Source organism: Magallana gigas, chromosome 5 (assembly GCF_963853765.1).
Source record: "Magallana gigas chromosome 5, xbMagGiga1.1, whole genome shotgun sequence".
In the NCBI taxonomy this organism is placed as follows: Eukaryota; Metazoa; Mollusca; class Bivalvia; order Ostreida; family Ostreidae; genus Magallana; species Magallana gigas.
In genome coordinates, this window is record NC_088857.1 from 37,934,255 (window position 1) to 37,962,123 (window position 27,869).

Below are 27,869 nucleotides of genomic sequence, written 5' to 3' on the forward strand. Positions count from 1 at the left end.
TTATTTTGAATGTTATGTTTCACCATATGACTTCCGGTAACTTTTTTCGGGTATTTGCCAGTGACAGCTGGCGAAGTTGTGTGTGATGGCAGATGATATCGAGAGTAAGATTCTAAGATACAAGTCTCGCTTACAAAATAGCACGGACGAAGGAAAGGTATTCCTACTTTTACATATACACTGTAGCTTTCGTTTTGTAGCTTTCGTGTTGTGCTTTTTGGGTGCACATTTTCTTTTTGAAACTGTTCGGTCCAGCAGATCATGAATTGTGCGATACCCGAATTGCGTGTACTGGTTATTGGAAACAGTTTCAAACTTATATATTGTTCATCGTGGATATATTGACAAAGCTTGCAATGTATTCAGCGAATGCTTATCATTGATTTTTAAAAATATAGTTAAGCTTTGTAAATTGATTCTGCAAGGGAATCCTTTCACAAATCACAAGGGCTTGTGTAGAGAAAAAAAAACGGTTAAAAAAGTGGGTACTTCAGAGGTAAATAACAAGAGAGGACGCCATCTTGGATACTGCATCCATTCTTCAGCTAATTTCTGATTTAAAACATTTATCAGGAACTTGCGCTAATTCGTATTCCTTTATAAATGTTTCTTATTTGGTACCTCACCTCCAGTTTAATTCATTTACGTCTCCTTGAGGTTCAGATATTTTTTTATATATTAATTGTATAGATTGCTGCATATCATATTATATGAATAAAGTATAAAATCTTTCATGCATCATGGTTTTCATGTACATGTACATGTATGCTTATACCACAGTTGCTGGAAAATTATAATAATTATTATCACATGATACATGTAAGTCCAACGGGTTCCCTCATTTTTGATTGGTCTTAATTTTGTGGCACTTTCATAAACGATGGTGCATAGTAATATAAATAATGTCTGTACATCAATAACAATTGTCACGTAATTCATGTATTCCTACTTTTTTTTAACAGTTACAAGAAACACTACTGAAGATTGCAGATCTACCAATAACAGTGGATATTTTGCAGGTTTGTAATTAAGGGTGTGCAGTATTACCGGTATCTTGGTATGTTGTGGTTTAGTCCTTGCTGACAATATATCACGTTATTAAAATCAAATACCTGTATTTTACAATATGTATGAATATATTTGGAAAAAATAAACAGCTGAAATAAACCTAATAAAGTGTTTGAAACTAGCCTGACATCGACAAGACCCCAAAAGTAAATGTAACGAGAGTAACTATGATAAACTTTGTGTATGGTAGGCGTGTGTGAATACAGAAGAGGATCGATGGTCCAGTGGTCTATGATATAAGTTTTATTTATTTTTCTTGTCGATTTAAAATACAGAAAACATTTGGATAATACAGCAGTATATTGAATTCTTTCATTGATTAGTGTTTCCTGAATTTCTTTTTTTACGTTTGAGTTGAAGTTGTATTTTCTCAGGAATGGGGCATTTTGTGGTTCTGGTTTCAATAGCATTGATATTGTTTATTCAAAATGGCTGACGACTACAAAACAGTAAAAAACATGAAAACTATAGCTGCTTTGTGGCAGAATTTTGCTCCCCAGAAGAGTAAAACGGACGGTGTGAATTTATCTAAATAAATTAAATATTAACTAATGTGCTATTTCTTACTACACACACATTATAGACTATAGAACCTTAGTTATTACGATATTAAAAGTAATAGAAATCACTAAATTTTGAACATAAGTATTATTTATTTATAAAATTATCAAAGTTTATGTATTTGCAGTATATTGCCATATATTGCAATGTTCAGAGTAATAATGATATTGCAATATATCGCAATATGGTTTTCACTGGCAATACCCAACTTTATTTGTAATTTAGGAGAATGTATAAAAAAAAAAAAAATGGTAGTATTGTTTGTATCAAGTATCTATGTAATACATGTAGCAAGTTATATTACATTATATATTTTATAAGAAAATTATTAAAATATTTTTTAAAACATTACATGATATTCACACCATAATATGTAAGTATTTTATCATAAATTCATTGGTTCACATCTATAGTTTCTATTCAACAGCGAACAAAAATTGGAAAAGTGATTAATGGACTTAGGAAGAGAGATGGAGACTTGGGGTTCATTGCCAAAAGCATTGTCTCTGAGTGGAAATCAATGGTGGCACGTGTTCAGGCACGAGAAGAAGAGGAAGAGAATGACACACACACCTCAGAGAGACCCAACTCCAGCCCCGAGGCAGGAAGTGATGTAAGAAGTCCAGTGGAAGAAGATCAGGAGGAATATATGAGCGATGAAATACAGGATAACATGAAGTCATCACATGAAAAGAGGAGAATCAAAGAGGAAACAAAAGATCATATAGCAGAACATGCTTCATCACACAGTAAAAGTGATAAACACAGAGGCTCAGACAACAGGCATAGAGAAAAAGACAGTAGACACTCCTCTAGCAGGGAAAATAAGTCCAAAAATAAAGACAAAACATCAGAGGACAGGAGAGAACATTCAGGGGAAAGTAAGAAAAGTTCTAGTAGTGATAAGAAGCATTCAACAAGTGAATGTAGTTCCAAAAATGAACAGTCAAAAAATAAGGATGAGAAGAAAGAGGATGTTCACAAGAGCCATAAATCTCATTCCAAATCTACAGATTCTAAATCAAATAGTGAAAATGGAGGTAGAAAAGAAAGTAGACAGCAGGAGTCAAAACATTCTGAGAGCAGACATTCTAGTAAAGATTCAAGTAGACATTCTAGTAAAGATTCAAGTAGACATTCTAGTAAAGATTCAAGTAGACATTCTAGTAGAGACTCAAGCAGACTATCTAGTAAAGACATTGATAAACATTCTGATCAAAAGCATGGTCACTCATCTCAAGGAAGTCATAAAAATGAAAGTAGGCACTTGGAGGTTAAAGATTCAAGTAGTGATTATAATAGAAAAGATAAAACTCAGAGTAGGCATACAAATGAAAACAATGATGTTTCCAAAAGTCACTCTAAATATTCAGGTAGTGGTTCCAACAGTAAGAGCCAAGATGACAGGAAAACTAGTCTTTCAACTACAGAAAACTGTGATAAATCAAGGCAGAATTTGGAGCATTCCAGTAGTAAGGATAAGACTACAGACTTGATGAGATCCAAACGACCAAAGCATACGTTGTCAGAGAGTGACAGTGAGAATTCAGAGGAAAATGCAGTGAGTAGTAGTCCGAATAAAGTCCTGGGTCAGTGGGATGGTCTAAGCTCTGATGCGGAGAAGAATGAAGAACCAGGGGGGTTCTTTTTCAATGACGAATACGTAGATCACGAGGCCCTATTGGATGATGCCCTCAATAAATATCACATGGCGCCGCTAGTGCCGAAGAGAGAATCGGACGTTACAGATAGGAAGTCCCAAAAGCGCTCCCTTGAGGAGAAAGGTGGTCAACATGCTGACGGAAGTAAAAGGAGGAGGACTGAGAAGGATTCAGAAAAATCAGGATCACACAGAGAGAAAGATCAGAAAGAAGACTCAAAACACAGATCTCATTCTTCAAGCAAATCGAAATCAAGCTCTAGTTCAAAATCTAGCAGTCACAAGCGAGATGGAGAGGACAAGAAATCAGAATCTAAAAAGTCCCGGTCGAAAAACCAAAGCAAAGAGCCTGGATCATTTGAGGACTGTATAGCTGCTGTTCCAGTGGTAAAGAAACCAAAGGCTGATCCAAATTATGAGAAACTTAAATCCAAATTCAAAATCAAAAAGAAAGGAGAAGAGTCTGAAAAATCCAAAACTGAGAAAAAATCCAAACCAAATAACAGTGACAATATGAAAATTTCTGCCCCTCCACCAAAGGTAAATCAAATCAGAGGGTTCCACTTAGTCTGAAAGCAGTTAATTGAATAAATATACAGTAGGGAAAATTTCAGTCATAAAATTCACCTAAATGATTTCTAACCATGAAATTGATAAAATTGTCGTAATGCATATTCCAGTATTCATGATACAATTTTCTTTCCAGTTGAAACTGTCTCAGAGAGATTTGGCTAGCTTGGTTCGAAGCAATGCAGTCCCGAATTTCCGCCCTATCGAGGAAACTCTGTCTGCTGCCAGTCAGTTTGATGACTCTCTGATTGGTCAGAAAAGCTATGCCAAGACCATGGTGTATTCTGGGAAGAAAAATACTCTAGTACCAAAAGTATTCTCACTTCAGGAAATATGTTTGAATGTCCTCATGAACCATATTGACAGTAAGTGAAGAGTATTGAAAGAACATACAGTGCACACCAAAAATATTTGTTTATGCGAAAAATAAATTGTATTGGTTCTCGGCAGAGACATAAATAACAGAGATTGGCAACTGATTGAAATCTCGCAAAATCCTGCAGTCCCTTTTGTAAAGTATTCCCAGTTTAAATCAGTACTGGTATATCTAATAAATATATTGAAATAAAAAAAGCTAAATCCTATTACCAAAACATTCAAAATATATTTTCATGAGTGTGGGGCTTTTAAACAATATATATTAAAATGGGAGTTTCAGGATGCAATTGGCAACTGGCCGTCCAAAATTTCACCAGTTATATAGCTGGCCTATATATTTTCTAAATATTAATGTTATTTTTCAATTTATTGTTACAAATACTGTACTTCTAAATCCTATGCACATTTTTCATAAAACAATATACTGTTGGTTTAAGATCAATATATCAATTTATCAATATGTAGTTCTCAAAGTAAGCATGGTCCTGAAACATTTTTCAACAACAAATCACGCTAATGGCGTAGTTTCCAATCTCTGTTATTAATGTTTCAGTTCTCAGACACTGCAACAATTAGTGATGTGCTGCCTCCATTGCCCTACTAAAAAGGGGATTAACTCAATGATCTTAAAATTGAGTTGTTTCCCTTTGCAAATCTTGTAATAAAGATAAAAATAAAATACTTTTTGGCGGCTGTTGAATATATTTATATATTTTGACATTTTTGGCCTGAGAATCAACAGATTAATTTCCTTTAGGCCTGATCAAACATGTACCGAAACTTACACATTGAAAATGAATTCATGGAAAAAACATGAAAAAAAATTTGTAAACCTCAACTTCATTATGTATGAATTATTGATGAAAGTTAACATTTTTATGTCTTTAGGTATTGAAGCAGTAGGACCCTCTGTGCCATACTATTTAATGGAACCAGTGCTCAAAAGGTGTACCCCCTCCCAATTATACAGAATAGAGGACTTTAACCCTGTAAGTATCAAATGCAAACACATCAGGAACTATCGAAATGATTAAATAATCTCTAACAAAAATTGAAAAATAAATTTCAAGTTTCTAGTTCACTGTTTACTGGGAAATAGAAGTTAGGAAAAAATCTCTATAGTAAAAAATTACAGTGCCTGAAATCTGTTCAATTAATTTCTTGGCAGCATTTCTTGGAGGAGAGTGATCAGCTTTGGAAGCTGCACTGTGAAAAAGAATTCAAAGGTTCCGAGCCAGATGAGTTTGAGTCATACAGGGAACTTTACCTGGTAATTCATAAACCCATAAATGTCAAAGTGTTCAATCCAAAGTTCTGATTTTTTCAATGATATTTTCAGCTAACAGATATCGTTGTAACATACTTTCATATCCTTTTTCTAATTGAATTTGAATATTTTCAGAGAATGTATGATGAAAAGGAGAGAAAACTAAAACAGATAAAAGACAATATATCCCAGTCTATGGCAAAAGCAGTTCCTGGTAAACTTTAATAATCTTCTTGATTCTGTATGAAAGTCCATATCACATTTGAATTCTTATGACACATTGGTAGTGTCGATTTGAAAAATATGTGCATCATTGTTTGAAAACTCAAATTAAAAAATTACATTTTTTTTTTTTACATTGTAGAAAGAACAGCAAAACTTGCATATGTGGACAGTTACGTCAAACCCCCTCGAGATGTTCGCAGACAACAGTTAAAGTACGGAACGGCAGGACCGTCCTCAGGGGAAAGAGCCAAGAAGTTTGCACACCTCATGGACCCTATTGCAATTGGGAGGAAGGAGAGAGAGGAGAGAGGTTTCTAAATCATTCCATTCATAGATTTTTTTCTGTCAGAGCATGAATAAAATTAACCTATTTAATCTGATTAAACTCAGATCTCCTGTGAAATGTGACTACAAGGACAAAATTAATTACCGGTACTTGTTCTTTCTTTTATCATTAATCAAGCATTAAAGATCAGATTTTAATCAAACTGAAATTTTTTTTCAAAAAATGTTTTCTCATTTAGAAAGTTATAAGTGTAATCAAGGTTCCTTCATGCAGACATGTTTTCATTTTTAGCAACACAGCCATTGTTTTCAAGTGAAAATGTTTTTGTTTTGCAGCTGTGAAGCAGAAGGCTCCAATGATGCAAAAGACAATGATGATGCTAAAGAAAATGCGAAGATAGTTATTCTTTTGTTTGTTTACAAATTGATTATTGGTTGGAATGTATAAAATGTAATGTTTTTCATCATGTTTTAAATTTAAAGTGCTTTCTATACAAATTTAAATCTTTCTATTAATTATGTATAGGTTGGAATGTTTTAATTCATGTTTGGTGCTGAAATGTGCTTGCAGTTAGAGCTAGTCCATATTTTGTGATGGCAAGTGAAATCTCACCTTTCATTTGCAGTTTTATAAAGTACATGTACATAAAGAAGTGATTTTAAATTATTTTTTAAATTAATTAAATAACAATAAAATGGATGTAAGAACATAGATTAAGTCCATGTATGTACCAGTACACATTATCTCCAAGACTTGTTTTATACATAAATGTAATTGTTTATAAGTTATGTCTCAGTACATAATGATATGAAGTTTCATAAATTTCACCTGAAAATTGAGGATGAATATTGTACACAAATGCACGACTTTGAATCTCAGGCGTTACAAAAATTTGATGACACAAGGTTTTTGCACTTAAAAGTATACATGTAAAACAAATACCTGGTACATGGTTTATATGCAGGAGGCAGCATAAGGTGAAATAAAAATTAAGATGTATGTTGCATGATATAGGGTTAGAAATGAGAAACTCTGTTAAAAGGAATTGCATATAAGCATATACATGTATACACATAGCATTGTCATATAATGTGAGCCATCCATTAGTCTTTTATGAATTGTATATTCATAGTTTTTTTTTTATCAAAGGTGAAATTATTGCTACAGTTATATGACTCACAATGAGCATAATTTTCTACTGATAAAAAAAACCTAGCTTAATAAGTTTTTATTGTAAAGAAATATTTCACATAGAAAACAGATTTTAAAGATTGCAGTAAGTCCAGTGTGGAACATGTTTTTAAATAAGTTCATGTAAATCATGTATGGTATCCATGCATGTAAGAGGATCTTGGTCATTCACAAAGTGGATAGAGAGATTTGTATTACTTGTATTTTATTAGACAGTTTTGGCATTTATGAAGTGTCTACTCTTGCACACACATATTTGAAGGCTCTATTTTTTTTCATTAACCATTTCTGTATATAGTTGTGTTTAAGATAAGATTCCTTGATTCATTCAATTCTTTGTTGTTACACAGCAAACATTGATGAAAAACTTCATTTTTAAAATCTTAATTATATTGAAACAATAGATTTGAATTTATTTAATTATGACATACTTCATTGTGTTTTGCTAAAGCAAAAATATTGCCTTAATTCTAAATATAGTGTTTGCATTAATTCTAGGGAAAATTAACTTAAGACTATGAGTGTTTCTTGTCACAAAAGTACAAGATGATTCGTTTAAATGTAATTCCTATTTCACAACTAAGATATTTATTTAGTCCTCAACAAGTGAAATTAATTTATAACATCAATTTTTAATAGAACTGTATATTTTTTTCTATTTGCATTGATTTACATGCATCTGTTGGTAGTACTTTGTCTTTAGACAAGAAAACCCAAACTTGTGAGCAAACATAAATTGTTGAGTACTAGTGGAATCCTAGATTCTTGACTGGTGTGGGATTTAAATTCTACAAGATATATAGACATCCACTATTTGTATTTTATCGTTGATTATATTGAATAAACCAGTTGTTCTTAATCGCAGTTCTTCTTTATTTAGATAGCAGTAAAGATGTAGAAGCATTTTACACAAGATCATGCCATATTTTTGGAAAAATATTCAAAAGCAATACTGTTCATTTCTCATTGTTTTAAAATAGTACATGTTCTTATATGAACAATGGTCAAACAAAATAATAGAACATGATTTAAATGCATCTTTATTCTGTATCTAGACATACATGCATTACTTAGTTGATCAAGGAGTATGATTACTAGTAACAACTTGCAAGCACTTGACAGTTATCAGTAATACTACATGTATTTACTTTAATATAAAGGAAATCAAATCATCTACTCGTAAAACATATTCAGACATTTAAGTTGTAACTTAAATTTTCTTGTTTAACCATCAGATCTTGATGCATAAGACACATGTATAGTTAATCATGCTTTAAATAATTTGAACTTTTTAAAATTTTCTTGAATGTTTTCCTTTACGTAAGGTCTAGTTGCTATGCATGTTGGTATGTTTTCTGGTTGTTCAATCCACAACTTATGATCAATTCCTTTACTTGACAATGTCTCTGAAAGTTTTACGATACTTTCTTCATCTGTTGCCTGAAAAAAAAGAAAACCTCTTTACATAAATAATATAATAGTATGTACTAAATTTTGATATTTTGAACAATTTGAATCCCTCTTGATACATAAATATAAACTGTTGGATGTTGTGTTGTGGTGATTAACACATCATTCAGTTGAATTTTCTGTTCATAATGCAGAAGAGCATATGGCACAATTCCTTGCAACTTAGCAAATAAATTTATGTGTATGGAGAAAAAAAATTGTGGCTTATGGGTGATGTTAAATATATTTTTAACTCCCTTAGATTTCATGATGCAAATCTCTCGAACTGCATGGCTGCTAATATAATGCGAGCTTATAAAATGGTAAAACGTTACTGGCCAGACAGGAAAGTGGAATGGACAGACAGACAAATAGATGCACATGATTCATTCAATTTAACCCAAAAGTTTCTTATAAAGGTCCAGGAAAATCACTAGATCCACTTTTATAATATAGCTGGCTATATTAAATAGCTATTTAAACCCATCATATATAGCTTTATCAACCTATATATGATAGTGACATGGGCTGAATGTCAAATAAAAGATTTCTGAAGATAGGTTGGTAAAGCTACATACCATAGGTTTAAATACCCTAATACATGTAGCTATATAGGTGGATCAAGTGATTTTCCTGGACCTGTTATAAGAGGCATACTGATGCCTGATTTGGATTTGATCATGTGATGTATAAATAAAATGATTCTAAAACAAATGTAGGAAAATCAGAAAAAAAGAGAATATTCCCTTGACAATAGTTAAAAAACCCCAGATTTACCTCCAATGTAACTTTGTGCATGCTATCCACATCGCCAAGGTATTTCTGTGTGTCTTCTTTATCGTAGAACTGGTGTATGACAGCAACACAGGCATGACAGGCCTGTGTAATTAGAGCACCTGTAGGCCATCCCGATTTTAACAAATCTTTACGCACAACAATGTATTGTACTAGATTTTGTGCCATAATTTACTTTTAACACCTGTTTAACTGATGGGTGTCGCCATATTGAATGGCGAATCGGGACTGGCTAATTCATACATTTTCGTTTTCTTTGAAAATATGCGCCGAATATGATAATTTTGTGATTTTTTTTTAACGCTAAAAGCAGATGGTTTGTAATTGAAAAGAATTCTTATTATTTTCCTGTGTGGTTTTAAGATAATTGTCCTCATACTAATCCTTGCCGAAACAACAAAGAACGATTGCCGTTGCCTTGTCGAAATCCCAATAGCCAATCAAATTATAGATAAGGTGACGTTTACATCGAGCAAAATACACAGAGTAAGTAAACATGCTTTTCTGGATTTTCCCCAGTTATTTAAAATTTGTTTTACAATTTTCATCCATAGAATTTGTATTGCACATGTTAAATTGAATGACAATGGATTTTGTCTTGATTGTCATTAATATTGAAGTGACTGGAGTCGCTAAACCATATGATGCGAATGTCCTCTGTTGTTTTTGTGTTGATTTAACTAAAGCATTCTAATCTTTCGCAATTGAATCAGTTAACATAGTTATTAAGAGTTACTGTGACATGAGTAATGGACCAGCTTGATGACATAATCTATTACTCGGTATTGAATGCTTTTTCCAAGTTTAAATAAGGGTGGTGTAGAACACTGAAAACCAATTTTGTTTTCTGTTTATGTTTCCAATTATGGAGCAAAAATGGCACAAATCTACTTTAACTTGTATCTTTAGTGTGCTAGTAAGTTGAAACATAAGTTTATTCTTTGCAAATGAAACGTCATCGGCCATTTTTCAGTTTGATTTAATAATTCCCTGTGTGGAGGAAATATCTGGGGGGGGGATTGGGTTAACAACATTCAGTGGTATTATGTCATTTTGCCCTATTTATAGTCTGTCCCAAGATATCCTGAATTCAGATTTTGCTTAATTGCTTGATATTTATAAATATCTCAGGGTTCAAACGATGTTCATTCAAAAGTATGAAAAATTTGCAAGATTTCTCAGTCGAAACGCCCCTGTTATCTTATCAGGTTTCAATACAATGCTAAAAAATTTGATGTCTATGGGGATATTGTATTGCAGCAGGCCCGGATGATAACGTTGAAAAATTGCGCGATGTATTCCGAGTGTATTCCGAATGGAGAAAAGATGTAAACATTCCCTATTATAAATCTCCGTAAGGAATCTGTTTTTGTTCCTGTGAATTTTTCCGAGTGAAAGATGATAATGTGTGAATGAAATTACCTTGGAAATTATCCCTTTCAACTATTTCAATTGCACCTCTTTCACAGGTATGTGTATTTTTATTAAAAATCGTCCAAATGTGCTGCATCTTGGGACAGACTATACCTGTTGTCCTATTCTCCTGTACCTTGTTTGTTCCCTATGATCCTGATTTTAAATTCATTGTCTATTTTTCACCATTTTCATTTATCATTGTTTTATGCTATTTTTTATCATATCCCCTTTAAGGTTGTATGGGACAACTGTTGATATGAATGTGGATTAGTAATTATATAACTGAAATACTTTCACTGGTTTAGAATTTTCAAATTTCACAATATTTAACCAAAAAATAGTTTTTAAAAATATTTGAAAGGTAAAAATTGTAAAACCCCCAGCGGGATTTGAACTCATGACTTTAAGATTTGTAGTTAACCCTCTAACCCCCTGCGCTAGGGTGATTGATGACAATATTGGGATAGAAACTACTTTTTTAATTACATTTGGTTTTATTTTGTTAACAATACGTCACAACATGGAAGTGTCCCATACCACCTTAACATCCTTAGAATTTAAGCAATTTCTTTTTTCAATAAGTTAACCATTGTGATTTTTATCTGTTATGAAGAATTAATGTTGCTGTTCCAAATCTAATGTGGGAATTTTATGTACCAGATACATACAATTGATAATTGTATTTATTTTTTTTCATTATGTCGAATTATTTGTGGAGTTTGCTTAATCATGATATTCAAGGCTACAGCTACATAACATTTGTAATGCTTATTACTTTATTGTAAGACCCCCCCCCCCCCCCCATCATACTTTATAGCAATAGCAATATCAATATTCTTTTCTGAGAAGATAGTATAAAGTGTCAAATTTATCTGACAATTTAATACTCATATGGAAAAAAGAAGAAAATTGATTCTATCTTCTTGCTGCAAAAGAAAGTCTACTTTCTGGGGTTGAAAATTTCTTTGGAAGGGGTCGAACTTCTTTGATGAAGTAATCTGTAACATCACTGTTCAACAACAACAGTTGTTTCAGAAATGTTTTCTGATTGCAAGCAGCAACAGACTCAGATTGTCTCAGTCTATTCAATCTTTGATAAACCAAGCTGCTTACCCTAAGGAACTGTAAAATTGATTTGTTAATTAGGGAAAATACACACATGTACTCTAGAGAGGGCATTTGACATATCATTTGGACTGGAAAAGGAAGTAGAAAGTTGTCACCAGTTTGTCAGGCATTTGTAAACATGGTCAACACATGTTAGCTTGGTAAGAAACATTGCTAATGCAAGGCAAGGTATGCACTAGGTAATATTGAGTCTCTCGTCCAAAAAATGATGTAACATGAACATGTGATTGTATAAATCACCATGTGAAGTTAAAATCTGTCTGTTGATTATATGTGCATAAATACATTTCTTTTTTGACAGAATTCATATATTTTATCGTGTATTTTGTCATTAAAATCCAGTTTGATTGATCTATATATGTATATTGTAAGCTATCAGAAATTTCTCAGATTAAATTTGTGTTAAATAATACATTGAATTTGGGGGAAAATTCAATAAATTGCTGGATTTAAAGATATTAATTTTTGGTAAATGATATTGATTTTGTTTTTAGATGATTTTTGTGAATGCTAGTATTAGTATACTGGTACACAACAGTAATGCTCACTATCATTTCTATAATGAGCGTCATTCAATTTGAACCATTTAATACACACTATCTGTAATTAAGGTATACCACTATTATATATAATATAATGTAATAGGCAATCAAGTCACTTGGAGTCTGCATGCTGATTGGAATTTTATGAAATGTATAATACATTATAAAACATTCCACTAAACAACCAAATTTTTAAGGCTTTTCTCACTTTATTTACATAAGGCTTGTATTTATGAAAGGTTGAAAGAAAAAAAATTAGCATTTTGAACTCTGTGTTGTTCCACATTTACAACACAGTTGAACTATGTTATTCAACAACATTAATTTCAGTCAAAACCTGTCTGAGGCAGCTAATGCAAACTTTTGGATTGCCTCAACATCAAATTATTCAGTCTGGGTTTTTTCACAAAGAATAAAAAAGATGATAAACATGCTATAAAGCTGATAAAAAAAAATTGTTGCATTTAAAGTCCAGGTTGGCCTGTAGGCATTTTTTAAGTGCTTGATTTAGATGGATACCATTCAATGCTTGGTGTCCGTGTATTGATGGCTAGTGGAAGTGCAATGATTCACAGGAATTGATGTGAAAAGTGGGTGAACAAATACAACAGGAGTAGAAGGAGATTGACACAGTTCTGTCCAAATCAATACAGCCACCTCCTTGTCCTGTGACAGTGATCAAATCACTTCTGTCTCAGCGTGGTTCCTCAGCTTTGTGTTAATTACCACTGGCATCTTCAGGGAGGGGGGGGGGGGAGCTTTGTTTAATGTATATTGTAGATAGTGACAGTATTCTGTGTAAAAGAGATTTATTTTTTAAAAAAGTCACTGTTTTCTATAGTGAGATTTTATGAAGTGCAGAAATGCTGGGTGTACAATATGCTACTCAGCATATTTGATGTTTGTTGTGGTACTCACAAAGTTAGAATTAAAGTGGAGAAAGAGAGAGAAAGGTTGCAATTGGTTTAAATGTTTTTAATGAGATACCTGTACTCCTTATGAATACAATGATTAAACCATGGAAAAATTTACTTTACCATGGAGAGATAGAGAATCAGTTTTTGATAGAGGACACTTTTTTTATGCAGTGGCTTGGTATTCCAGGAGCAGATTAATTAAAAATCACACTGCCTGAGTGATCAACTGAAAACGTAGATTAAGGTTGATAATATCATCATATTATAAAACCTTATCGCAGAATCATATAAGTAGGCACTTCATTAATGTATGAACTTACAAGTATCTTGGATTGATTTATAGGTCGATTAGAATGTTAAATATTAAAACTGTCAAAAAAGTTTAGTTCCATCAATGTCAATTAAAATGATGCTGATGAACATCTGTTAGTTAAATTGTTTTGTTGATGTATATATGTTGTCAATATCATGAAGTGTTATGCATTATTGATAGGACATTCAGGTGACATTGTTTAGAATTTGTTCTTGTTATCTAGGAGTTGAATTAAAAGAATATTTTATTATTACAGCCTACTCCGGATATATTGAAATTCAGGGGACCATGGAAATTATTTCAATATATCCGTATTTCAATTTAAGCGAAATTTACTGACGTGAAGCCGCCATTTTTGAAAGTTCAATCCCGATGTAAGCATTGAAAACCAAACCCGAACAAATTATTTGGTCATCATTTATCTATTACAGTGAACAGATTACATGGAATATTAGTCCTTGAAAGTTTTATTAAATCTATATCCGTAAGTCTTGTAAGTTTCATTTTGTTACTATCTTTAACCTCATCATAATCTCCGATCGCATTCTTTTACGTTTTAGAGAAAAATCACCGTACACAGACGCTTTAAACACTGCTAAATGCTGCTTGTATATCATCGTAAGTGTACTCGCGATCATCTCAACATCCTTAGCTATCTGGCTATTTCAAATTTAGGGTTTGTCCTTTTATTAATAGCCATAACTAGTTCGTATTTAGTGTCCAAAGATAAAGTTTTTCTTTTCCGTGGGGTTTCCATATTACGTCTAGCCTCAATACATCCGTATACGTAAAAAACAAAAAAATCAACAGTGAATAAATTTTACTTTTTAAAAGAAGTTTAAAAACACACATGATGAGAATTCATCAATTCACACCTTTGTATATCAACCGGTCAGTCTAGCATAATTACTGTCACCAACCGTGACGACAGCTGCCAGGGAGTACTTCAATATAACCGTTATAAAAACAACTAATTATCACCTATGGGGACCGATCAGTGGCTTCAATATAAGCGATAATTCAAAATAGCCGATTTCATTATATCCGTAAAATCAATGCAAAGAAAATGAGAGGCAAAAACTGGGGATTAATTTCTATTTCAAAATAAGCGGAATTTCAAAATAAGCGATTTCAATATAAGTGGAGTAAGCTGTATGTAAAAATATCACATAATACATGTAACTAAATAAAGATTGGACAGCAAGCAATCTGCCTTTTTTGAGCCCTCTCCTTGAATTGTTATCTAGGAGTATTGTGAATGTTAATGCCCTTGGAGCTATTTAATTACAACCTTAAACAACTTTTTTGGCCTTAAACAAGAAAAATCTATGAGTAAATGAGCCTTAATGAGGCCTTAATATCTGAATTGCGGGGAGAATGCTATTTGCAACGAACTGTCTCCTAATAGTATTTTAACCTGATGTAGCATTATTAGGCATTTGAGTAGTTCGTTTAGCAGCCATCAAATGTAGATGTATAAACCATCAGTGGCACCAGGGAAATCAAAGTCACCAGATTGATTTCTGTGATGGATCACCATGCAATGAGGACTGGGCCGTTCGTGGCTGTATGGCCATTGTCCCAGCCTCTTGTTTGCTGCCAGTGGTGTATACATACTGCCTCATTCACTCTCTAATGAAAAGAGAAAGTCAACCATTTAAGGCTCCTGAACTTGTATTATGTGCTCTGGTTCTCTAAAGGGAATGCTTCATTGTGTCCGATGGTAGAGTACATCAGGATTTTTTTATAGAACAAGTTGCAATATTATGTCTGTAGATGGCAGTAAGCGTATGATAAAATTTAGCACTCCAAAAAAGTTCCAGTTTAGACTGCAATCTTTGATTACTGGTATATAATTAATTTTGACAGAAAGGTGGGATTTGCTGTAGCGATACCGGTGATGCACCTGCTGCATAATTTTTATGAATTGTATGTGGGAGTTTGTATTGTATGCATTTCATGAATACATTCCTATAGTTGAATTTATTTGTATTCAATCCTCCCCCAGAAAATACTTGACAATATTTTCTTGAGCTAGACTACTGATGCATGTTCATTCAAAGTAAGAACATTATACAGGTTTCCGAAAATTAACTTTCAATAGTGTGTCATATCAATAGCTTCATTTGATAGGTTGTGAGCTTAAATTGTGTAAACTCAATGAAAAAACATGTTTTTAACTATTATTTTCTATGACTTATGAAGGAAATAAATCTTTGTCTATTTTTGACTAATACCCGATATATCTAGAGTGCATACAGTCTCATCAAAAATGACATTAAGCAAGGTTCTTGACTTCCCCTTTAAAATAATGTCAAATTGAATATACCGGTAGGTATCAGGATCACTTTTCCAATGATTTAATACAGAATGTCATGAAATTGTTTTATTTTCCATATAATTCCTTTAAAGACATAAAGTACAGAAAAATCTATCAAATCAATTATGATGTCATAATGATTCTTAAGCACCATTAGACACACTAGAATCACACTGCATTTACTAGATCTTGACCTTAATGAGTATTTTTTGCCATGTGTTCAAACTTTATAAACTGATAGGTTCATATCATAAAACATTGAGACGATTTAAAATATGTGAGCCTTTAATCATGATGTTGCTGCGGCTACACTTTGAATAGGTTTATACATGAAGCATAAGAAGTATGATTAGTTTATTTTATGAATACAGGTACCTTTTAACATGTAGGTTTAATGACTAGACGGGGTGTTACATGTCTGGGTTGTCTTTTACAGATGTCCACCACATCTACTGTACTCTGACCACGAGCAGTATGGGCTAGGATGTGGACAATGGTCTCCAAGACTAGGGACATCTCATCACGAAAATGGATGTCTGCAACAAACTGCTCCCTCTTATTAGTAATCGTCTTCCTCTCCGGTAAGGACTTTTAATTTGTAATAAACATCTCCACAGTGTTTTAGAAACATGTACGCATTCACAGTCTATTCTAGAAATATCAAATATAAACATGTATTGTGAAATCAACAGATTTTTGATTCATTCAGTATTTTAGGCCTGATAACCTTGTAATTTCAATGTCCTCAAGCATTGACATGTACTGCCTTGTTTATCCAAGTTAGACCTTGGAATAGAATTTCATGCACGGAATTCATCTATAATCCAACAAGTTACTTCCAAAGAAGTTTGCACAAATACCATTAGAATGAAAAAGAATTAAATTCACTCAATAGCACTTGTATCCAACAAATTCAAATGAGACAGTATTCCAAATTTTATTCAAGCTAGTGCAGTTTTTATGACTTTACCTTTCACTTATGCATATTTGTTGTTAACAAACTGTTGCATGTAAGCGTATATGTTATAATATACAATGCAAAAATTCAATGAATGCTTGATTGCAAATCATTTGTTGATGCTAAGTGCTTTGACATCTTTGATTTACAGAACCATGTAGTCTGTAAAAAAAGGTTTGTTTTCACTTTTCAGTATTTCAATGTACTGAATAAACTGTAACAAAAACAGTACTTTAAATTACTACTAGCAATGGAATGATTATGGAAATTTAATGTAAAAATGATCGTTTGCAGTAAAAATATATATTGCCACCAAATATCATGGCCTGGTAAAAAGGATGTCAATCCATATGCATATATATCATCATATTAATCATTGCTTTTTCATTTCCTTTGCATTAAAAACAAGCAGTTTCAATGTGTCCCAATGTGTGGACAAGTTAACTAGAATGATATACATTCATTATACAGAATTACTGTATAGAAGACTTGTTGTATTAACTCAGATGTCAATTACGTTTTAGATCTATTTTTGCACACATTTAATAAATCCAGGCTAAACAATTGCTTATTTGTCTATGTGAAGTCTGTAATTTTATGGCTTACTTTGACAAATTAACAGGAAATAAGGTCTATCGAGGCACCAGAAGCTGGCTTAATGCTTCTGCATCACTGACTAGATGCTTAATGTCTCCTGCATTTGCTTTATATCCATCAGCTTTGTTTGAATGTGGTAATGCTGCAATGTTGATTTATGATCAATCAGTCTATATTATGCTACCATTAGCAGTGTGTTATGACTGCTCTTCAATACTGCTATGTACTACCATTGAAATTAAGAAAGACATGAATGCCAATTGCTTTTTTACCTTTGGAATCATATTAAAGATTGCCTTTCTGTATGACTCTCTTCCAAGTTTTTAATGATTAAGAAATTATGTATAATGGAGGACTTTTGACAGCTGTTGATTTGATTAGGAGCTGTAATAAGCATGATAGCCCTGAAGGAGTTTTATTATCCCAGGCATCCTCAATATACACACCTTGATTTCTGAATGTATTGATTTGTAGAGAAAATCAAAATTAATATGTCCCGATTTAGAGGGTAGAGTTTGAAATATGCATCAAGGAAAATCTATTTGTTGTATGGAGATATTTGTTTTGAAATAAATTTGAAAATGTTAAGAAGGCAAAGTAGTTTTGTAATCTGATAAATTTCAAGGAAAAGGTAGATATTGACAAGGAAAAAATACATGTATATCTATAGGTCATTACTTTATTGAGATGATATACATGTATGTGCAATGTCATGACTAAAAATTACACACTTTAAACAAATTTTCAAATTTTTTAAAAGTGCATGCCACATTGCAATGTACTGGTAATACTGTTTATGAATAGATTGGACCATTTTTATGGGTGATATCTTAATGTTTATATTAATGTCATATGTTCTTCATATTTTATGCCTCAAATGCAATCTGACAGGGTTTGATTGTTGAAAAAATTTCATTGAAACCAGTGTGAACTATTATGGCCATATCTTTTGCCATGGACAGTCATTATTTATGTTAATATTTTAAGCAATGAAAAATGCACTGCAGATGATGCTGTTTCGATGTATGAATTGATACATCTGGTGTGTAGTACATGTGGGCCAGAGAATCATTATATGTAGACCAGCTAGGGACTATGTCAGCTGCTGATGGTAACTGATACCATCATGATATAGGGAGTGTATGTATAGACGAGGCTTAGTGACAGTTATCAATGTTAGCAGGCCCCGGATCTAAGAATTACGAACATTTTTGTTAAAAACAGGTGATCGTGACATATTGATGTGGATTGGGCAGTATGAGCGTGATAAAAGATTTGTTATCTGTCGCACTTGTGATCAGCTGAAAATTAATATGGTTTATATTTCATAATTGATTTCATAGTTTTAATACTTTTTAAGAAAAAGTGGTTTCATATAAGTTTAATTCAAAGGATGGAAACTTGGACACAAAACCTATTTAATGATATATATATACTTAATGCTGTCAGCATAGTTATTTTGTTGGTTACATAAAATGATTTTAATTATTCATTTGTCATCAAGTTACTTATAGACACAACCTGACATTGTGTGGATTTCTAATTATCTCCCCTTAGAATAGCTGCAGGTTCTTTGACTGAACAAATTCAACTCCCTAACAAGTGTTTTCATTATTGATACTATAAAGTTACCTTATTTTAAAAATAACACAACAAAAAATTGTGTGCAATGTAGCTTAATTTTTGGCATTCGATCCCTACACTTTGCAAAACACTGCCATATTTCTAAAATAAGTATTAAATATATAAACTAGGAAATGAAATATTTCGTAGTTTGCTTCAAAAAAATTTATAATAGAATGATACTAGTTCAACGGAGTGGACTGTAAGTGCATTTCGTTTAAATATATAAAAAAAAAAAAAAAAAACCAAGAAAAAAGACAATGCAAAATGAGGAATAATCAATTCAAGGTCATAAGGAAGGTCAAGTACAATTAATTATGATACAATGGTAAGTGAATTTATTTCAACAATATGTATCTTTGTGTGAAATCACCCAGATTTAATAACTTCTGAAACCAAGGTATAAAACACAAAATAAAGAATAATGAGGTCAAGGTCATTGACATGGTGAGGATCAGAAAAAAATTTGATAACTCGGTCTAATTGACTTAACCAATTACCGGTATACATATCTTTAATAAAAACATGTTTAGCTTCATTTTCTTTTAAATAATGCAAAATGTGACAGATAAAATGAAAAGATTTTGACAGACATTACAAACACTATTCTGTATAGGGTTATTTTTTTTTTACCATGATTTATTTTCATCCAGTTAAACATGTAAAAGATCTTGTCCCAATTAAAATTCATTTTTGCAAAATTGTGTCTATAAAGACTCTGAGATAGTTTGCATTAAATGTATACAATCAAATATATGTACTATTCTAGTTCTATTGCACTATGCTGTTACAGTCTTGTAGCTACTGCTGGTTCTGGCTTCATCTAATCTGATCTGTCAGCGATATTTTGATACTAGACACGTGTTCAGTAATTCCCATAGATAAGCTCAGTGTCCAGTGTTAATTTGTGATCTACACTGAACAATCGTCCACTACTACTACATGTACCTGCAGTCCTTGTTCTACTATTGCCTGCACTGTCTGACTCTGCAATCAATACAGCATTATATGTAAAATGATATCTAGACTAGCTTTCTATTTCTATTGGTACAAATTGATATTATAACAAAGCAATTAATATATATGGTATATTGATTTTATATTTCACATGAAGCCACGGATTTGATAAACACTATGGGTAAATTATTGGGCTGTTGGTTCCATTGCATGAAAGGTTCTACCCCCTAAATGACCATTCATCAGTCCTTCCTTGATCCCTCCTCAGGGGACATACCGGTAGATATTGGTTCTGCTGCAGCATATTTTTCTGTTAAATTGGTAACCAGAAATAAATATTGAAATTCATATATTTCTTGCTGATTGATAATCCTAGCTGTTTCTGACCACTCTAGTGGTTGCATGAATTAATTTGTACAGTAAATAACCATGCCACCAAACTGTGCATCTTGATATCTTGAAAAATGATTCACCATTTACTTTCAAACTGAATAGGGTATGTTTTACTAAAATGCTAAAGAATTGTGCAAAGACAGTGAAATGGTTGTAAGGTCAGACGACACATTCCTCAATTTTAGATAACTTTTTCCAGGTATTTGTTAATGGTTTACTACTACTTTGACAAGCTTTCTTGCAAAAAATTAGGGTACCTTACCAGGCATTTCTGCAAAATACTAGAGTATGCAATTTCCTATATAATCTTCTTGAAAATACACTTGAATTGCTGATATAAAAATAAATACATCTACAGCACAGCGAAATTCAATATATTAGAAATATATCTCCGCCGGGGCGAGGCTTTGAACTCATGACCTCTAGAACCTATACACTTCTGACAGTGTGCGGCCATGGTTCTAACCACTCAACCATCTAGACACGTAACTATATTCAAGTAAATTTTTAACATTTTTAAAGTAATTATAAAATTAATATTTTTTATTGGAACTCTTTATTACAAGGAGAAAGAAAAAAGATTCTCGATGAACGTGTCGTCTGACCTTAAGGTAAAATGACACTAAAGTTTTCTTCAATCTTGTCCTCTAGCTTTACTACACTGCAGTTATAACACAGAGACATGTCCACATACAGTTAGTGGTAATTTATTATAGTTTAATAAAATGATAGTATATATAAAATATAATACCGGTAGATAGTATGATATATAACATGTAGTACTAAGATTTATAAGGATTTGATATAAAGAATACTTTAATATGTAGAAAATGATGTATAAATTATTTATACAGTTTAAGTTTGCTACAGTTGTAATTTGATTTTAATTGGATATGAATGCGATCAATCTCAATTTGCTTATCATGGTGATAATGATTTCAAAGCAGAAAGGGTTTTTTGATTGATTGATTGGTGAATACATGTAGATTCAAACTGTAACTATTGTCAGAATTAACCTTGTTCATTGAATTATTGGAACAAACCATTATGCAAAAAATCAATAAGCCTATTAATATAATATTGCTTTAACTGTAGAACTTATGTTAAGTCCATTATAGAGAGTAATAGGTTGATCACTTAATTAACATGCTTCATAGTACTTCAAATGTTGCAGTAGGTTATTCAATTAAGTTTTTAGAAATATGGATTGTAAATCAATACATTTTGTTTGACTAGTGTTGTTAAATCCCTTACATGTAATTGTTTTCTTTTTCCTAGTTGAGAGAGAGAGAGAGAGAGAGAGAGAGAGAGAGAGAGAGAGAGAGAATTTTAATGAGATTACAGTTATATCTGGATAGATTAATCACTTAATAATTGGTTATGGTTAATTGTAAATGCATGTATTGAAGATTAGAAGAAATCACCACACAAATTTGTAGTTAAAATAGCACATCCCCTAGCCTATTGATATGGCTTGTCTACTTATAGAGGCCTCCACCACTGAGCTCTCTGTGGTGATGGACATTTAATAAATTGAGGACCCTCAATGCCAAAGTGAAGGGTTTGATGGAGCAGTTGAAGTAGACTGCAGTCAGTGGGATGTGTTTAATTGCTGGGATATTGATTATGAATCGGTGATTGGTTAAGATTTGCTCTAGCAGTCTTACATGTACCTCTGCCTACTGTGCTTTATGTATCAAAGCTGCATTATAAAAGTATTACATGTACTGATAATCCATGCATTTATAATTAACCCACTTATTTTATAACTATTTTATTAGATCAGCCAGGTGTTCAAAGAAATAAAAATGATTAACATCTAGGATTAGTTTGCGTTTAAGGGAGTGTATATGTGTATTTTTAAAAAAATTATACTTCTGTAATAAATCAGGACTTTTTTAATCTGGCCTATTTTTTTTAACGATCTGTTTGCAGGTTATAATTTAGATCAACTAGAAAAAATATCACCAGTTCATCAGTCTTATAATAGTGGTAGCCTGTGTGTTAAAATTCGGAGACAATTGTTGATCTTGTATACCCATAGATATAAAAATCTGCCTCCTAAAAATCTTACAATAATCACAGCCAATGCACAATCCTCTCGCAGGCTTCAGACTGTGGCTTGAGACTATGCCTCCTAACATTCTCACACTGAAATTATTTTATAAATTTGGATTCCCTTGTAAAAGCATCCATGAATCTTTTTAATGATACAATAGAAATATTTATGTTTATCTACAGTACCTTCTTTGTGGCTGCTTTGCTTTTCAACATCAGTGAAACGTAACGGTACATGGAAATGATATGATAATTTGTAAATATTTATTCACTTTTAAAGATACCAGAATGCAGTTTGGTTTAATTGGTATTAAAAGATGCATTTATTCAGATAGTAGATGCATTCATATTGCTAGTAATTACAATTCTTTGAAAACAAAAATGACATGCAAAGTAACTCCTGGTATTCATATTTCACTGGTGTACATATATACATTTAAACACAGTTGTAGTCTTAAGGGATTGTAATGAATTTGATTATTGTCTTAATAATACAAACAGCTTTTTAGCTCACCAAGACGAAGTCAGGGGGAGCTTATGCTATACCCTCGGCGTCGGTGTCGGTGTCGGCGTCGGCGTCCGGACCTGGTTAAAGTTTTTGTTGCAGGTCCTGTATCTAAGCTATTACTTGTCCTATCTTCACCAAACTTGCATGGATGATGCATCTGGACCTACTTATGGACTTGAAAGACTTGGATGCTGAATCTGAGTCCTAAATTTCAGATGCTGGAGGAGGTTAAGGTTGTTGGACCAGGTTAAAGTTTTTGTTGCAGGTGCCCTTTGATAGCAATATCTAAGTTACTGCAGGTCCGTACTTCACCAAACTTGCATGGATGGTGTGTCTTATGATACTGATGCACCCGACAGGCTTGAGTGCTGAATCTGAGCTATAGGTTTCGGATGCTGGAGGAGGTTAAGGTTTTAAGAGCAGGTTAAAGTTTTTGTTGCAGGTGCCCTTTGATAGCAATATCTAAGTTACTGCAGGTCCGTACTTCACCAAAACTTGCATGGATGGTGTGTCTTATGATACTGATGCACCCGACAGGCTTGAGTGCTGAATCTGAGCTATAGGTTTCGGATGCTGGAGGAGGTTAAGGTTTTTAGAGCTGGTTAAAGTTTTTGAAACAGGTGCCCTCTGATGATTATATCTTAGTTATTACTTGTCCTAACTACACCAGACTTCCATGGATGGTGCGTCTTATGATACTGATGCACCTGATGGGCTTGAATGCTGAGTCTGAGCCATAGGTTTCAGATGCTGGATATGGTTAAGTTTTTTGGAACAGGTCAAATGTTTAATAGATAATAGTACTATTTCAAACTTGCATAGTTGATTAAACTGTAATATGAATGAATCACAGAAGAAGCTTCAGATGCAGAGCTTGATCTCCATTATCAAGGATGGTAAAAAATATATCTTAGTTATTACAGGTCCTAACTTCACCAAACTTGAATGGATGGTGTGTCTTATGATACAGATGCACCTGACAGGCATGGATGTTGAATCTGAGCCATAGGTTGCGGATGCTGGAGCAGGTTAAGGTTTTAATTGCTAGTGCACTCTGATGATGATATCTTAGTTATTACTGGTCTGAACTTCAAACTTGCATGGAGATGTGTCTTATGTATACTGATGCACCTGACAGGCTTGAATGCTGAATCTGAGCCATAGGTTTGGGATGCTGGATGAGGTTTAGTTTTTTTGGAACAGGTCACATGTTTTATAGATGATAGCTTGCATAGTTGACTTAACTATATTATAAATGAAACGCAGAGGTTGCTTCAGATGCAGAGCCTGATCTCCATTATCAAGGATGCTAAAGAAATCTCCTACCTCACTCAAACCTGCTCGATAGATAGATGTGTTTGTTGATAAATGATATAACTATATCCTATGATATAGTATTGTATGGTATAAAAAAATTTTGTTTAATATGATACAATATAATATCATATGTAATATTATAAAAAGTTATATGATACGATATGATATTGTATCAATGTTTTTGATATTTTATGATATTGTAACATGATATCGTTATGTATAGTATTGTACATTATGATATAATATTGTATAATATTATATTGTATTATTTAATTTATTGTTTTATCACATGATACTATTACATAAGATATTGCAAAATATAATATTGTATCATATGATACAATATTGTATATTCTATAATATTGTGTCATACGATAAATAAAAGTTTAATATGATATAAGTTTCTGTAATATAGAATTATATCACATGAAATTGTATTATATGATACTGTAATATTATATAATATCGTATCATACGATATTGTATAATATGATATTGGTTTTTAATATGATATATTATCATATCACATGAAATGTATTGTATGATATTGTAAAATATATTATTGTATCATATGATACTATATGTATAATATAATGTTGTATTATATATTTTACTTTATCACATAATATTGTATCATTTGATATGATACAATGTTGTATAAAGTTATATTGTATCATATGATACAATATCATATTATGTTTCAAAAATGATACAGTATCATACAATATCGTACTATATTATACAATATAATATCATTGGTTTCAATGTTATGATGTATTATGTAATATGATATTGTAATATAATTACTATATTGTTTTATATATTATGATATTGTATTATGTGATCAAATACAATAACATATAACACAATACAATGTCATATCATACGTTACAATATCTTATCTCATCATTGTATATTATGGTATTTTATTGTATTGTATGATATTTGTTGTAAATATGATAGGATGCAATATTTAATTTTATATTATTGTATTGATTAATAAATGAACATATGGTTATCATACAATTTTTAACCGGGTTTTCCAACGGAAAAATCCGGTTATTAAAATGGTAAAAATGGCGGGCGGGTGGGCGGGCGGGCGGCTGCCAAAAGGGTACCTTCATTGTACGGATAACTCCTCCTACAGTTTTCAAGATAGGAAGTTGTTCTTTTGCAGATCAATTGTACATATATCAGAGGTGTGCATATTGCTAGGATTTTGATTTCTGATAATTTATCGAAAAAATACCAGCTTTTGAACTTAGTCATTTTTTGGCAAAATATTGCATATAGGGTACCCTCATTGTACGGATAACTCCTGCTACAGTTTTCAAGATAGGAAGTCATGGGTCATGGGTATTTGAACACAGCTAGACGATTTCTTTCAAAGAGATGTATAAACGTATTGGGATATCTCCATATGTGTTTTGTAAATTTACTTTTTTTGTAATTATATCATTTTCTTTCACAGTATCTTTGTCTAGTCTGCAAGTCTTGAGCTTGAAATCAACAGGGGTGTTTAAAATTTGAAAAGTCAATTTTTACTTAATAGATTAGAATTTCAAAATACATGTATTGCATTAGATTAGTTTATCTAATAAAAAAAATTTTAATTTTGCAATTCGAAAATTTTAAAAAAGCAAATAAACTTTGAATATGACATTCTTTCGTCCACATTGATATCTCAGTGTCCCATGCCACCTTTAAAAAAAATTAAATGCATTGTTTTATTCTATTTTAAAAGTGTTTAATATAAATTAGCTGAAGATTTGAGTTTTAGATATCCAATATGCGTTACTTTTCTATATTAATTGAATTAGTTTGCTCTTAGCTATTATTGAAAACTAAGGGACTTCTTTGGTAATCAGAAGCCTAGCACAAAGAGCTTATAACAAGTCTGATGATAACAAGGCCTAGCAATGGAGCGTTCAGCTTGTCAGCCCAGATTTGTCGATATCCCCCACTAGGATGAGTGAAAAGGTGTTGATAGCTGCCATCTGCTACTACCAAACCTCTGTCTGACCCTGATTTATGAAATTGACCAGTCACAGGTCCATGAAGATTTAAAAGGCTTTTAAAGAACTTAGCATTGACTGGAACAGCAGTGCATGAAATGGCTATTGATCTTGTCTTTTCTGTATGTCAATAATTTCTACATGAAAGCAGAAATGTTGAAAGGAGAAGGGGAAAGGGAGTTGGAGCCTAATAGCTATTAGCAATACACATAGTGTAACTTATGCTGCAAACACTCAAATTATAACCAAGCATGCAATTGATGACAATTTTTATTACCAGTTCGAAACCTTCCATATTAAGAACAAAAACTAAAATTCATACTCGGTGGTTTTTAAGGTCAAGGTCACCATCAGTGGAGCAAAGGTTATTTAACTCCAAGGTCAGATTTAATATGTAATGGCAGTTAAGTTTGGTCACTGTTCAATGTGGTTATAAATATAGCAGGGACCGAAGTTTGACTAAAACATTTTTATTTTTTAGGTATTTGAAATTGACTTTTATATGGATATGCATAATAGTAGTGAAAACATAATATTCATGGCAATGATGGATAGTCAATGTATTTTGAAGACAGCATGTAAACAAAATAAGTAACAATGAAGACCTCCCACATAAATTTTCCGTCAAATTTTTTATCTCTGGAAAACCAATTACACAACAGATGGAGTTCTAGTCAATCAATGCTGAATGATGTCTAGTATTACCATACTGACTGCATTGTTATATCATTTAAAGACCAGTCTTGATCGATCATTGCAAACAAAATACTTTTTATTACTTGAGTGCATTGATATTCAAATTATTTCTGAAACTCAATCCATACATAAGATATCTTAACTGATCCCTGATGATGCCAGCAAAAATGCATCTTTTATTTTTAATATGTTAAAAAGTAAACGGGATATGATCTGTTTTATAGTGCCAGCACCAAAAATAAATTATGTTTTTATCATATGTTTTAATTTTGTTGTATGATCACAAATGTATGGAAGTGAAAAGTGAATGTACTCATTGGCAAGCTGTAACCAACATGTACAGTTAATTAGCACTGTCAACTATTTTCGAATTTTTTTCTTATCTTTTCCTTTCATCTTTTTTTATGACAGCACATCATTGCATGAAATCATGGAGGGAAAAATGTCATGTGTTTTAATCGTTTTATTTTTACCTATGTGGTTTTTTTTTTCAAACTTTGTATCTCAATGAATAAAACATTAGAACATGAAAATTCAATGCCCAAATTCAGAGTTTTAAAATGTGGTTGCTAGGAATTTTTGTTTTAATTATTTTAAAAAGTTTATGAATTTTAGAAAGCAAAGTTGACAGCTAGCATCCTAAATTGATCGGTTTTTTTTT

General features: G+C 32.2%; 3 protein-coding genes across 4 annotated transcripts in view; 2 read left to right on the plus strand and 1 right to left on the minus strand.

The window, feature by feature from the left end:
- LOC105320773 (elongin-A) lies at positions 1 to 8,065 on the plus strand. The gene is made up of 9 exons (XM_011418831.4): positions 1 to 157; positions 963 to 1,019; positions 2,057 to 3,829; positions 3,996 to 4,224; positions 5,126 to 5,226; positions 5,406 to 5,507; positions 5,640 to 5,718; positions 5,869 to 6,039; positions 6,351 to 8,065. Exons 1-9 carry the CDS (start codon positions 86 to 88, stop codon positions 6,413 to 6,415), a joined length of 2,649 nt encoding a protein of 882 aa, XP_011417133.3. The 5' UTR covers positions 1 to 85; the 3' UTR covers positions 6,416 to 8,065.
- Positions 8,066 to 8,230: 165 nt separating this feature from the next.
- LOC105320774 (putative peptidyl-tRNA hydrolase PTRHD1) lies at positions 8,231 to 9,687 on the minus strand. The gene is made up of 2 exons (XM_066084997.1): positions 9,433 to 9,687; positions 8,231 to 8,646 (listed from the first exon to the last, which is right to left on the minus strand). The coding sequence occupies exons 1-2, from the start codon at positions 9,616 to 9,618 to the stop codon at positions 8,473 to 8,475; spliced, it is 360 nt and encodes a 119-aa protein (XP_065941069.1). The 5' UTR covers positions 9,619 to 9,687; the 3' UTR covers positions 8,231 to 8,472.
- A 183-nt stretch (positions 9,688 to 9,870) lies between these two features.
- Positions 9,871 to 27,869, plus strand: part of LOC105320775 (dyslexia-associated protein KIAA0319-like protein) — a 35,432-nt gene continuing 17,433 nt past the window's right edge. For both annotated transcript variants that reach the window (XM_034466900.2, XM_034466908.2), the window contains exons 1-2: positions 9,871 to 9,936; positions 16,523 to 16,667. In XM_034466900.2, coding sequence (XP_034322791.2) covers positions 16,571 to 16,667 — 97 coding nt within the window. In that variant the 5' untranslated portion in view covers positions 9,871 to 9,936; positions 16,523 to 16,570. The remainder of the gene's footprint in view (positions 9,937 to 16,522; positions 16,668 to 27,869) is intronic.